The sequence below is a fragment of the Sebastes umbrosus genome, chromosome 11 (genome assembly GCF_015220745.1).
Source record: "Sebastes umbrosus isolate fSebUmb1 chromosome 11, fSebUmb1.pri, whole genome shotgun sequence".
NCBI classification, from domain to species: domain Eukaryota; kingdom Metazoa; phylum Chordata; class Actinopteri; order Perciformes; family Sebastidae; genus Sebastes; species Sebastes umbrosus.
The window spans coordinates 30,921,025-30,934,958 of record NC_051279.1 but is presented as its reverse complement, the minus strand read 5'-3'; the positions used below and the strand labels follow the sequence as shown (position 1 = coordinate 30,934,958).

General features: G+C 41.7%; 1 protein-coding gene across 25 annotated transcripts in view; it reads right to left on the bottom strand.

The window, feature by feature from the left end:
• plecb (plectin b) overlaps nt 1–13,934 on the bottom strand; it is a 146,846-nt gene that overhangs the window by 45,171 nt on the left and 87,741 nt on the right. For 2 of the 25 annotated variants that reach the window (XM_037784479.1, XM_037784480.1), the window contains exon 1: nt 13,342–13,526. The exons of the other annotated variants lie outside the window; for them this stretch is intronic. In XM_037784479.1, the coding sequence (XP_037640407.1) occupies nt 13,342–13,357 (16 nt within the window). In that variant the 5' untranslated portion in view covers nt 13,358–13,526. Of the gene's footprint in view, nt 1–13,341; nt 13,527–13,934 lie in introns of those variants that run through there. 25 annotated transcript variants of the gene reach the window in all.

The window sequence follows — 13,934 nt, the reverse complement described above, 5'->3', positions numbered from 1 at the left end:
TATTTCAGTGAATTTAGGGGTGGAAATCATTTTTAGCCATGCTAGCTTTAACCAAAGATGGTTTCTGTCATTTTAGGTAGTTCTTATCACGCTGATTTATATTCAAGTATTCATTTCTCTGATAAGTTTGGTTTGGATGAATCCAGGGTTATTTTGGCTTCACTTCTGCACAGTGGGAGGAAGTGGAGACGCGTCGTTCATCTTTATATACAGTCTGTGGTCCGATTCTTTGGTTTAATACCTGCAAAACTAAAGACATTCCCATCAGCCTCAGCTCTACTTTGTGTTTGCAAGCAAATGCTAACACGCTAAACTAAGATGCTGAGCATGGTAAACATTAAACCCGCTAACCATCAGCATGTTAGCATGGTCTTTGTGAGCATGTTAGCATGCTGACGTTAGCAGAATGTAGCTCAAAGCAGCGCTGTGTATAAATGCAGCCTCACAGAGCCGCTAGCCTGGCTGTGGCCTCTTGTTACCAAACAAGACACTGTATCATTGTGAAAATGGTTCGGTATAATTACCATAAACAAACCTGACCACCAACATCATGGGTCGGTTCTGTCCCTCACCAGCACCTGTGGTCTTGAAAAACCACATCCCCCATAAACCCTTTAGCTGTCGCCATTTACTTTGTTCTGCGCCAAAAAGATGATCACGTCTAAAAGTAATCTCAATCACTCACTTCTGCCTAGGACATGATTTCCAGCAACTTGTTAATGCTATTACTACTGCAATAGATACAAAATTCAGTTGAAGACGTCCATAGGCAGAGAATATGGATCTGGTGAGCTCAAATCATTTAGCTTTAACTCTATCCGTTAGCATCAATCTGTTTAAATCAAACAACAGCTACATAAAACACACTATGTTGCCCATATAGCATGCTTGTATGCCTCTAATACTGACAAACACACGGTTGAGCTTGCAGCCATTTAGGGCTCGCCTAGAACAACCTGTATTTAAGCACTGGGGACTCTATTTCCAAACAAAGCAAACACATTAGAGGACAAAAGAAGGCTAAGAATATGTCATTATGGTTTTTGAATGTGCTGAACCGCAGAGGAATTTCAAGGGTTTACACACAGATGGAGCATGGACACCTTTCATCGTAGAGGATGAAGAAAGATTTGCTCTACCTCTCTCTTCTCTATCTCCCTCTCACATGTGTTTTCCATCCCTCCCTTTACTCTCTATCTCATGGCCAATTCAGGTGAAAGTGTGACCATTTACTGCGATATCAGAACACCACACCCCGTGGGGAAAGGAATGTTGATAAAACTAGGAGCAGCCGAAACACACCCTGGATTATCACCTCAGTTGTTCTGTAAAAAGAGGAGGAGGAGGAGGAGGAGGAGGAGGAGGTAGGAGGAGTAGGAGGAGGTAGGAGGAGGAGGAGAAGGAGGAGGAGCAGGAGGAGGAGGAGGACAAGGCGAAGGAAGAGTAAGGAGAGGAGGAGGAAAAGGAGGAGGCAGGGCGAGATAGCTGCCACCTGAATCACAGTGCACGCCAGATCAGATTTCTGTGCTTAGCATACAAAGCCAGCTGAGCAGAAACAACAGAAGCTTACGCCATGTAGGGAGAGATCCCTGGCAACACGACCATCCTTATGAAAGTAAGGATTCATAAAGATCAACAGCAGTGTTATCTAGGCTGTGATGCTCAGTACATGACTCAAACACTCTGGCATGTGGCGCACCATCATCTAAATCCTTTTTTAATCTGACATGAATGAATGATTCCATCGAAAATCCAAAAACTCAAAAGCAAAACACAGACTCTCTGGATGTACACTATCAAGGGCGGCCTGTTTCTCAGTCAAGCTCAGCTAATAAGAACACTGAGGCGATGTTATTAAATATAATTGTGTTAAATTAACCGTTGACTGTGTTTAATAAATCAGGTAAGATTCACTTTTTTTCTAATCCTGTTCTGTAAAGGGAAAAACTAAAAGACTTCTGATCACTGTATATTTGACATTTTGATGCCTTTAACCTGGTTAAATTTTGATAATTTATTTATAAGCCCATCCAGCCGATGCAAAATAGTCTCTAAACATCCCATCTATTAACAGGGATGTGTGTCATAACTGTGCCATGATGCGCTGTCCAGTTATTATCCACAAGCATCTCAAACCTGTCAGCAGACTTTAGATAATGTTGTCAGAATTAGATCTAACGATGAAGCTGCAAACCCAGTTTAACTCAGACCCAACAGGCCCTCTGGATTAGCCTCGACAGCTGAGCTTTAAAATAGCTCAGTGCTGAGCTCTAGAAGTCTCCGAGGAAAGCCCAACATCTGGGATTGTTGCTAATGTTTAAGTTGGTCAACTCAAAATGCAACAGGGCAATTGGGTGAAACAGCTGAAGTAGCTGCAGTTTCAATGGCACAGAGGATAACATTTAAAGACGCATGTGTCTCCCTCTGCAGGTCAGAGCAACGAAATGTGTTACCTCTCAGTTAAGGTGCTGTCTGAATTAGAATAGAAGTTGTAACAATAGCAACTTCATAGCAGTTTACAAAATGAAGTGCCTTAATAAAGTGTAAGTAAGCAAATATTTAGAGCTGTATTAGTGGTGTTTTGTGACCAGATCTGGAGTCATACTTCAGAGATGATAAATTAATCTGAAATAGCAGGGACTGTGGGTTTGGATATGATTATGACCACCAACTTTTCCGTGCTTTGCTTACTTCACTCCATAGTGAAATATACCACCTCAATAAAAACAGAAGATATTCATGCTGACTTTGTCTCCGTCTTCACGGCTCATTGCTGTGCTGTTTGTATACGGCTGTTGAGCGGTGGGCTATCAGCGCTCTTCTTCTCCTGTTCCAAACAAACTGGAAACCCAAAACCTGAAGCTATTCACCTCACTTTCGTATAAAACAAAGCCCCACCTGACAGAAGCTGTAACGACGTCTTATCTTATCTTATGATGTAATATTTGACATTTTAGCTTGAAAAATGATGATCAATTCACAAAATAGTTACCAATTACAGTTAATTGACCAATCGGTTAATGAAATATTGTGGATTATTAGATTAAATAAAATGTAAAAACTGATTTAAAATTACTAAAAGTACACAAAAAGATGCTTAATTTCAGTCACAAGAATAAGTAATGTGTTGTTTCCAACCTGCATAACTGAAAAACTGCACAGAGACAACTGGATTGTCTCAAACTGAACCAATAATAAGAAATATTAGACCTCATAATAATCTGAATAGTAGGTTCCCCTTTTCTCTTGTGTTCTATGAATCCATCATTATGACATATGGTGTTTCCATATGCCATCTCATCCTTGTAAATGTGGAAAAAGGGGAAACTTGAGCAACGTTTCCATGACAACGGCTATAAACATACAGAAGCATGTGCTGTGACTGACTCTTACTCACGGCTGTATTTTTAGACGCAGAGACGGAGGAGTCTCCCATGACTGACCGATCTGACGTGGAAAGGAAAACACCGTCATTCATCTAATACGCTGCTCTCTCCCACCAGCAGAAGGTAATATGTTGTTCTCACCACTAGATGGAGTCAGAGCACAACCACACCCAACTTCTTCCCCAGTAGATTCTCCAACTATGAAGCTACAGTATGAACTTTGAGATAAAAGATCTCCAGATAAGAATTTGGACAATTTATACAACAAAAAAAAGAAGAAAAGGAAAATAGATTTCTCCCAATAACATTGTAAGCATGCTATGGAAATCTGACATCAAAATACATACTTTTCTAAAGGGATTTAATGGGAATATTACAATGACTGAAAAAATATGCGCAAAAATATATAGGAATATAGGAATACGATTAAATACTAAATACTATAACTACTTAAAAAACACAATGGTCTATGGGAAATCTTCCTCAGAAAAAGAACCATCAACAAAAAACTAATTTGCAAACTGTAGTTAGTGATACAGACTAATTACTGCTATTTAGGACATCATGTTACACAACAGCAAAACCACACTTTGCTTTAGGAAGGATGATCTGATTGATACTATCATAGCTTAAATTAACACACAGATGTCCTATCACTCACTCTCTATAGCAATATGATAGAATTATTAAATATAGATGGTAAGAAAGATAGTGTATATGTTACCATGATCAATCAGACTTGATTAGACTGGTTATGTAGTAGATTAATGAATTGTTCAAAATATCTTAATCCCAATTTATATATAACAGCTCTTAGCTAAAACCTGACACTATCAGGGTGGACATGCTGCGTTTAAACCAGTTTATAAAGATAATGCCGACCATAACGACCACTTCATATCTATTGTAGTTCCTCATTCATAACAAGACAATACTACGAGTCAATCTAAAGGACTGGAGTTCTTTGACATTACACCTGCTTTTTTATGATCTCCAGACATGTCACCACACCTCAGAGCCTGACTTTAGAGAGACAGGTCCCATAGGTATGTTGCCTCCCCCCATCATCACACCGGCGTGCCAAAGGGCTTGTTGCTGGTCGTAATGTACCCTATGCATTGCGTGAGATACTTCTTCAGTCATGTTTGGTTTTATTGTGGGATTTATTACAGCAGCCGGAGGCAAGTCTCTTTGCATCTACTTATATTGCAAAATGTTCCAAGGAGCGAAGTTATGTAACTTTAATTTTCACTCAGACACAACTTCTAAAAAAAGAAAGCATTCCTATTTAATTTGAAACATTTGTATACAGCTGTGAATATTCATAAAACTGAATTAAACCCATTGTTATAACTTTGTGCACCGAGAAGCCGGCATCAGCTCTCTTCATTCCTCCCCCAGTGCTGTGTGTAGGAGGACAGCGCCCCCTTCAGGACTAAAATAAATTCTTAGAAAGCAGGGACTGCTCTCTCTATGTGTGTTTATGTGTATGTTTTTGAGTGTGTAAAAAAGTCCATTCAATTTCCCTTAACCTTTGTGATAACAATTACCTCCGTTATCTCCTTTATTTTTATTTTTTCTATTAAATGCAGCTCTTCTGTTTACAGGTATGAAACGGACTGCTTCATTCAATTTGAGGACTTTGCACATGTTAATTCTTGCGGCTGCTGAGCATCCACCGCAACAAGTACTGCACGTTCAACGATGACATCCAAGGTAACCTGACATTGGGCGAGAGGCGGGGTTCAACCTGGACAGGTCGCCTATGCTGACACATATAGAGATGGATAACCATCCACGCTCACATTCACACCTACTCTGTCAGTCATTGGGAAGTAGACAGACTCAAATGCAGCTGACTCAGATTTCCTCATGTGCTCTGTCTTTTTTCGTTTAACACAATATGCAAATTAACTGTAACTTTCCTAAAATAACAACATAATATCTCTTTGTTTTTCGTCAGATAATACTAATAACATAGCAAATAATGTTTTGAGAAGAAATAAGTTCACATTTTTCTATGATGGTTGTTTCTTACAGTAGTTTATTCTTAGGGTCCCCAAGGACCCCGGTCGGTAGTCTTTATACGTTAGATATGTTGGTAGGGTGAGGGTTAATAAGAATAACAATAATCATCATTATAATAATAATATATGTGATTGGACAATGAACAGCTACTCACTTTATAATACTTTTACCGAAATACTAGAATACAATAAAGTAGATTCATCCCAAAAAACGTTCAACCTCTGTTCAGTGTCTCTGTGCGTGGCTCTGGTAGTAACATCCATGTGGTTTCACCACTCTGAAAACACTCCAGAACAACACACTAACTCCTCCCCACCCACCCAGTCCATAAAACAGTACGTCAGCTCTCTCCACTCACCTGCACAACACATCTTACTGTACAAGTATCTGCTTCTTTCTCCATATGAGCCCATCTCATGCAGATAATTCCCTCGTTCACCATCCCATAATGCAGCCATTACGAGCCTGGCGTAAGATCCCCCCCAGTAGCCCTCCGTGTTCCAGACACACTGGGCCAGCTGGTGTGAGGGGACTTCAAAAAAGAAACAGGAAGCACTTTCTAACAGATGAAAGCTGGACAGTTGGCCCTGCCCCCTTCATTAGTAGGCTAAACGACAGATAACAGACAGGTAATTCAACATCAGATTCACTTATGGTCTTTGTACTTTGACACATTTACGGTAAAAACACCACCCTCCATACTAGACCGTATGTACACAGGAAGCTTGTTGCTTATTAATCCTTTATCATTTTCAGAAGTTAATTTTTTCCCAGCAAGGGTGAGGATTAAACAACAACATACCAGTCATCCAGTGATGCGTACTTGTTCAATATTTACTATTACACAATCTAAATCTCTACGTTATTAACCTCTACTAAAAATAAGGTTCCTATAATCTATTTATCTGACATTCGGCAAGACTCTGGACTCCAGAGTCAGTGTTTATATTTCTGTTTTGCACACACAGGCAGTATAAAAGGGAGGTGTTTATGATCCTCGGGGCGTGTTGGGTTATATGACTGTTGTCATATTTCTTGACAGTTTTAATGCAGTCCTGAAGCAACAGAGTCAAGTCTCTTATGATACTACAATTATTAGTTTTTCTCTTCTAGAAGAAGCACAACATATTTCTCAGCTCCACAACTTGCGTGAGGAATGATATGTTTGAATACAATAACACCAACAAATAATAAACCCTGACTGTGATCCAGACACCAAGTAATGATTTTATGAGCGGTCAAAGGAGCAGTCTACACACACCTACTGTCGCCAATCAACTTTAACAGGTGACAATTTACGACAGGACACAGCTGAGCTCTTCCTAGGTCACATTTTAAAGGGAAAGCGACCTAAATATAGTGTGATCTCTTCTTATGGGACACTGACCTTTGACCCCGGGACCATACAGGATTCTCTCTGATCTCCTCACATGTCGCAACGACTACAATCCCTCACAGAGCAGCGTTTTGAGATGACCTGCATGGAGTCTGATTACAGTTTGTTGTTGACAACAAGTTGTCAATGCAATATGCAATATAATTTGATTTACAAGTGCCTAATTCAAGACTTTGCAAGACTTTATTATTAGTGCCTTGGATTTAATTGTATTGGCATCATATCCTTGCAACCTCAGAATAGACAGAGCTGCAGTTCGGATATTAAAAATTTAAATTTGATGTGAGTTGAATACATGGCAAACGCCTGCCTTTATCCTTGAAGAAAAAAGAAACATATAAAAAACAAGTATAGTCATGAAGCACTCACTTACTGCCCATAATAGCCTCATTCAACCACAGATATTAAAAGGATAGCTACAACACTACAAATCATGCCAAAGTCTCTAATAGTTAACAAATTTCTATTGGCTCACAGTACAGTATATATCATTATCGTCCACCACTAACCATACCTGCTGGATATTTAAACTAGTTCACAAACTGATGCGAGCTACAGATGGAACCACTTCACTTCCTTTAAGCTTCCAAAACGAAAGAAGTATTAATACGCTTATTTGCTTTCTTGCTGAGAGTTAGATAAGAACATTGATACTATTCTCTTTATTGGTCTGTTCAATATGAAGATACTGCCAGTAGCCGGTTAGCGTAGCTTAGCATAAAGACTGGGGAAAACATAGCTAGCCTTGCTCTGTGTGAAGTTAACACAATCCATCTACCAGCATCTCTCAAGCTCATTCATTAATATGTTGCATGTAGTTTGTTTAATCCATCCTCCAGACTATTTCTTGGCCCGGTACAGTTACTCTGTCTGCAGAGTCTCCGCTGGTTGCAACCTCATGGTGACGACACTCAGGAAAAACACAGTGCCCGTCCAAGACTGTGTTTCCTTTGGACAGAGCCGGACTAGCCGTTTCACCCTGTTTCCAGTCTTCATGCTAACAAGCTAACTGGCTGTAGCATCATATTAAACAGACAGACATGAGAGTGGTATCAATCTTTTCTCCTCTAACTCTCAGCAAGAAAACAAATCAGCAAATGTCCCTACAATGTCAAACTATTACCTTAAATTTAGATACGTGCATTCAAGTTTTTATACAGAAACTGTAGTCACCGTGTTGGTTTAGTGCTGAACGGAACTGACAGATTGGTCCTCTGGAGAAAGGAAAACTAGATTCATGAATAAAAACTGAGTCATGAAAAATGACTCAAGAAACTTTTAACATGTAACCGCAATCACGCGCTGTTTATTTGACTAAGAACTGATGTTTTCTGTACATGAATCACTATAACTGCATGCAAAGACCATACAGTCATGAAATGCTGATGTATATGATACATCAGCATCTTTAGGTAAACTGCTGATGTCAGTGTATACTATACGGCCCAAGGAGAGCTGAGAAATCCCTGATGGGGGTCACAAGTGGTCCCAGCACAGGACTGGATGTGTTTCCACGATCCCAGTGCTGCTCATAAATAAAATAAAGCTCTAAATGTCTCTCTGTCTCATCAGGGTTTCTTTACCACTATTCCCAGAGGACGTAGGAACTGTATCCACAGCCCCTTTGGGTTCCTATGAGCCCCCGAGGCATAACGTTCACTGTTTATCTTATGACTCATGCCCTCTGGTTCACCAGCAGCAGTCACAGTGGTGGAGGCCATCGAGGCTGTTTTATATACACTCATGATGAGTCCTGGAAAAAATGCACACACACGCACACACGCTGGTGTACAGTAGAGTAGCTGGAGTTGTGGTTGTTTCCAGGAAGAATGCAGGCTTTTCCACAAACCAGTGCCAGAGCCAGAGCCAGAGCCGGAGCCAGAGCTCAACCACCGCGGCCCACACAGCTCCGTGTGTGTCTCACATACATCTCTAAAAGCATTTGTTTGGCAGTGTGTGTGATTAAATGGCCTTAGCATGTCTAACAGGATGTTACACTTTACCAGCCCCGTGAAAAATGACTCGACAAATTCTCAACTCTCAGCTCCTGTATAAGAGAGATGGAGTGTGAGCTTACTTTAGATAAAAGAGCCGCCTTTTCATCCTGTTATGCCCGAGAATACCGGCAGTGAATATTCTTCCCTGACAAATTATGCAAAGCAATTTAACGTCCCATTAACAGCCTGGGGAAAATCCCACAGATCTAAAACATGCCTCCCTCATTATGGATGTAAAGCCAGATCTGATGTCGCTGCAACACCTCAACTGACAAATGTGAGTTTGAGTTTAAGAACATCTGCTTTGCTATATCCCCCCCGGGGCAGTATGAGTAAAGGAAAACAGACGTAGATGGAAGGTGAAAGTTCAGCGAGAGAATGCCAAGTGATGCGCCTTGTGTTTGACAGATTATTTACAGTATAACACAGCCCATCCCTCATCCTCGTGACCTTTCAGCTGACCTCATTCCAACACGGACGGAGGACCCGTGTTCCCACCTCTGCACGCACGCACGCAGAACAGCGTGGTGTATCTGATCAGAAGCTGAAGCCGCTCTCTCACTGCTGTAATAGTCGATAGCTCAAGCTGAGGGGCTAACTAGAGGACAGAGTTGTGTCGTCGTGCTGAAAGGACGCCAGTGAAATGGGGACAGCTAAGACCAGAAAGCCCCCATGACAGGGCCCTGGACTGGAGAGCACAGATCACCAGGTACAGCAGCTGCATTCGACTCTTCAGTATCTCGGACAATAAAACATTAGCATATGGAATATGATAATGTCAGGGTCATGTAAACAACACTTAGCTAATGCAGAGCCAATGTTAGTCATCACAGATTAGAGTCATGTGCATTAAGGAATGAGATTACATTTTTAGGAAAAATGTGACATTGTGTGCAAAACAAATCAAATGTATCCCTGATTGTAAAAGTCGTCTTTAGTGTCATTTCAGCTTGGTCAAAATGCATCTGTAGTAATATACTAGTAATATATAGTATAGGAATAGTATATTAAAGTCGAGACTTCAAGCGAGGCGTTTCAGGCAGTTCAGGAGCGGTGTTTCTGTGGGGGAGAGGAGCTCCCTTTGTCCTGGAATTTGGGCTATGTAACTTTGCAGACTTTCTACATGCACAAAAAAATGATATAACACACTAAAGGGAAATGAAAAAGCACAATAGGTCCTATTTAAAGTAATATATTCCTGTCCTTGGCCAGCCCTGATCCTATTATTTCCTTAACCATTAACCCACAAATAATACATAATAGTTTTGATTTTGTTACAAGATGGAAGCTGAGTTACACATAATCTATATCTCAGCCCAGTTTCCTCATACTGAGTCTCTCACCACAGTCTCCTCCCTTTTAATTACAGCTACCTTAGATTAGATAAGGTCATACCTACGCTTCCTCTAGGACGATACCGAGGCTCTTTTTGATATGTGTGTGTCTGTACATAAATGCTCTCAATGACAGTGCTAACCTTCTGATGATCATGTTAAACGCATCTGCCAGCATCTATTTTCAATCTGCTAGCATGCTAACATTTTGCTAATTAGCAGTGAACTAAACACAGAGCTAAGGCTGATGAAGATGCAATTCGTTTAGCAGGTTTAGACAAATCTAAATTTGACCTAATGGTGGCGCTAGAGCAAAAGTATCTATCTATCTATCTATAGTACGTATTCATCATCAGTCAAGACCAAGACAGGAGACTGACCAGCAGACAGACTGACAATACTTGAGCCACGCCGCTAGCATGGCTAAAAACTCAAAGGGGACTCATTGAGAAACTTGTGAGTGATACATCAAACTATTTTGCAATCAAAGACTAATGTGAAGTCACAGGATCAAACGGCTTATTGTTCATCTACAGTCTTGTGGGAGCAGACGCGTAGATTCACATCTTTTGTAACGCTGTCTGTCAGTTTAAAGGCTGGCAGCCAGTTTGGGGACTGGCTGTGCCTCCAACCTGACAGGTGTACTAGACCAGACCAGTGCTAAGAGAATGCGATTCATCTATCTGAAGAGACCAGGACGCCCTCCAGCTAGAACACACATACACACCCACACATACACACACACCTTTAATCCACAACCAAACTTGACTAAACAGGTTTGGGAGGGACCTAGTAGGTAATTGTGACAGTACAACAGCAGGACTCATCTGCCATTCTGCAGCACAACAATAGCTAAGTTCAGCTCAGTTGAGTCTTGACTCTTTCGTATCAATGCACTGTGACATGTCAGACTGTCAGTCAACTGCAACGTGAGCCCAATAGAGGGCCTCCGACGCTGTCTGTGCGTAATAAGGGCTAATCTCTTTGCCGCTGCGCATAAGAACAGTCAGACACTTTGTGAAACTGGCACTGACGACGGGTCACAGTGGGCCACGGGGCTGACAGGTTTCAAGGTTACACATGAACGTGACTAATGCACAGGGTAAACACACCACATGTGAAGCTGTGTGTGACCTCGTAGAGTTACCAATATGACCTGTACAGCTCAAAGAATCAAGAATAATAAATAAATATAAACATAAGACAGGCAAAACTATGCAAAAACTTAGAACTGCTAAAACAGAGTTAGTATTTAGCGGCTTAACTTCCAGTTAGACAGAGAGAGGAAGAGATAAAGCAAACACTCCTCTAGCATCCGGCTACTTTTTCAACCTTTACAAAAAACACCTTGTTCCAATATCCTGCAGCATGCAGCTCTCTTACCTTTCCTCCCTTTTCACAAGCGCCAGAACACAAATAGAGTGAGTAAGTGCCCCAAAACCACCAGGGTGGGGAGAGTGGGTCCTGGGGGTCTTGAAGGCATTTGTTGGGACAGATAGCGATAAGGTAGAGGGGATGATGGGATGAGGGCCAGGCTGTGGTGACAGGTGGGCCTTCACTGGGAGGGGGAGAGGGGGAGCGGTGTGGGTGTGGCAGGGACCTTTTAAAAAAGGGACGGCTCGACCAGGAATTCCTGCTGTCTGGCCTGAAGCTATTACTGAAAACCTTCTTCTGATCTGCTTCTCCTGGTTTGTTCAGCTGTTTTCAGACACTTGAACTGACTGCTGTGTTCTGTACAGTCAGAGCTACTAGGGCTGACCCCAATGCTTCGAACCTTTGAAGCTTCATCCATTGCTATGGTAATCAACCTCCAAATCAGTATTTGAATGCTTTGTTATTTTTGTAGTTTTTTATATATATATATATAAGTATATAATAAAGTATAAATCCCCAAATAATCCATGAAATAAGGAATAATCCCACAATATAATGAATTATTCATATTCAACATTATTATTATTAGTTATTCTCTGATGGGTGTCGCTGTATGTCGTTTGTAGAGGTGTGTGTCTGTGTGTGTGTGTGTGTGTACATTAGTGCAGCAGAGACACTGAAACAGGGGATATGAAGACGGACAGAAGAACATGTCAGCCTGCTGCGCCACACCGAAGGCGAATCTACCTTCGATTATTTCTCACTGAAGCTTCAAAGCCCCAAGAAATGGTATTCGGGACAGCCCCTAGTGGTTTCTTTTCTAAAGCACAGTATTTAGAGAAGAAGTTTTGCTGTTAATCTAACCCCTGTTATAGATTATCTCTATCTATTTGGTTAGGCTTAAACAATTTAGCAGGAAGGCAAATAACTACATTGTGGTTGTGTTGCTTATCTGATGCTCCTCCTGTGACTCATTCCATCTTACTACAACAACTGCTTCATGTTATCACGAAGGACGCGCTCGTTATCTGCATTCTTGGCAGATAACTAATTTTCCAGAGAATAAGGTCGAACCCATCGGAGCAATGACAGGCATTAATATTCAGTCCAACTTGCTTTTCTTTGTTTGATACCGTTTAAAAGCACTTTAGAGGTATTACTACTGAATATATCTTGAAGCAGCAAATGATGACTGTGTTAAAAAACACAGCGATAAAAAGGTAATAAAAACTACAAATTTAAAAAGCCCTATCTTTGTTTTTGTCACAACAACAATAACCAACGCACCTCAGCAGATGTGTTGGGATTGTACAGTACGATAGCAGGTGGTCGTGGTTTTACGGCTATCTGGAATAGTCCAGACGGACACACACGGCTGTCTCTCACACGCAGACAAACCAAAAGGGTTTGAATAAAACACACTCCTGCTTGTTGACGTCCATCAGATGTCATGATTGACAGGAGAGACACCTCCTGAAGGGAGTTAGCGTGGAGGAGGGGGGTGAGGTTGACATTTCTCTCCTCAACCCCTGCCCTCACCCACTTCTATCTGCATACCATCAAATAAAGGAAAATATAGAAGGCAGCCAACCTCACTCATGATTCAAGTCAGTCACATTGTAGACAGGTTTAAATATGGAACACAATCTGTACCGAAGGTTACTCCTCTTCGTTAAATGCGTGTGTTTGAGTGTGTGCTCGGATCGGGAACACAACAACTTCACACGGCGTGTTTGCCAAAAAAACTCACCGCGACGGTCAGCAGTCAGTCACACAAACGCAGTTAGACACAGACACACCACAGCAACCCCACTCTGAGGACCTACCGGGTATGATCTTCATCTAAGAGACGGTACAGAGGAAGAGGAGGACGAGGAGCGCGAAGAAGTAGAGAGCTTTACAGAGAGGGACTGAAGAGGACAGTAGAGGCTCCTGTTTGTTTGCTCTGAACTGCCTTGTTTCTCTCTTGTGTTGAATTTTGACAGGCTGCGCCTGCTGCTCGGATCCGTCAGCCTGCTCTCCCGTGGCCAGGGGAGGAGGGACGACACGCCGAAGCAGGGGGGCAGGGGCGAGGGGCGATGGGGGGGTTCAGGGGGCTGAGAGGGGTGGGTGGCCTAGAGCTGACTGAGGGTTATAAATATCCACCAGAGCCAGATGATCACACAGTGTCACAGTTAGAAACTGATGGAAGAGCTCTGGCGGGTCACTTGGCTACACTCTCCCCCTAGAGACAGCATCCACAAACACAATCCTCTCTCCCTCCCTTCCTATTTCACTCTTTGATGATGATGAAGACGATGGCAGCTTTATTCTGTGATATTAAGTCACAGCTCTCAGCCAGAAAAACAGATCTCAACATATGCTAGAAACATCATTCGGACATAAATATTGTCAACACGTACAAAACTAGACCCATCGC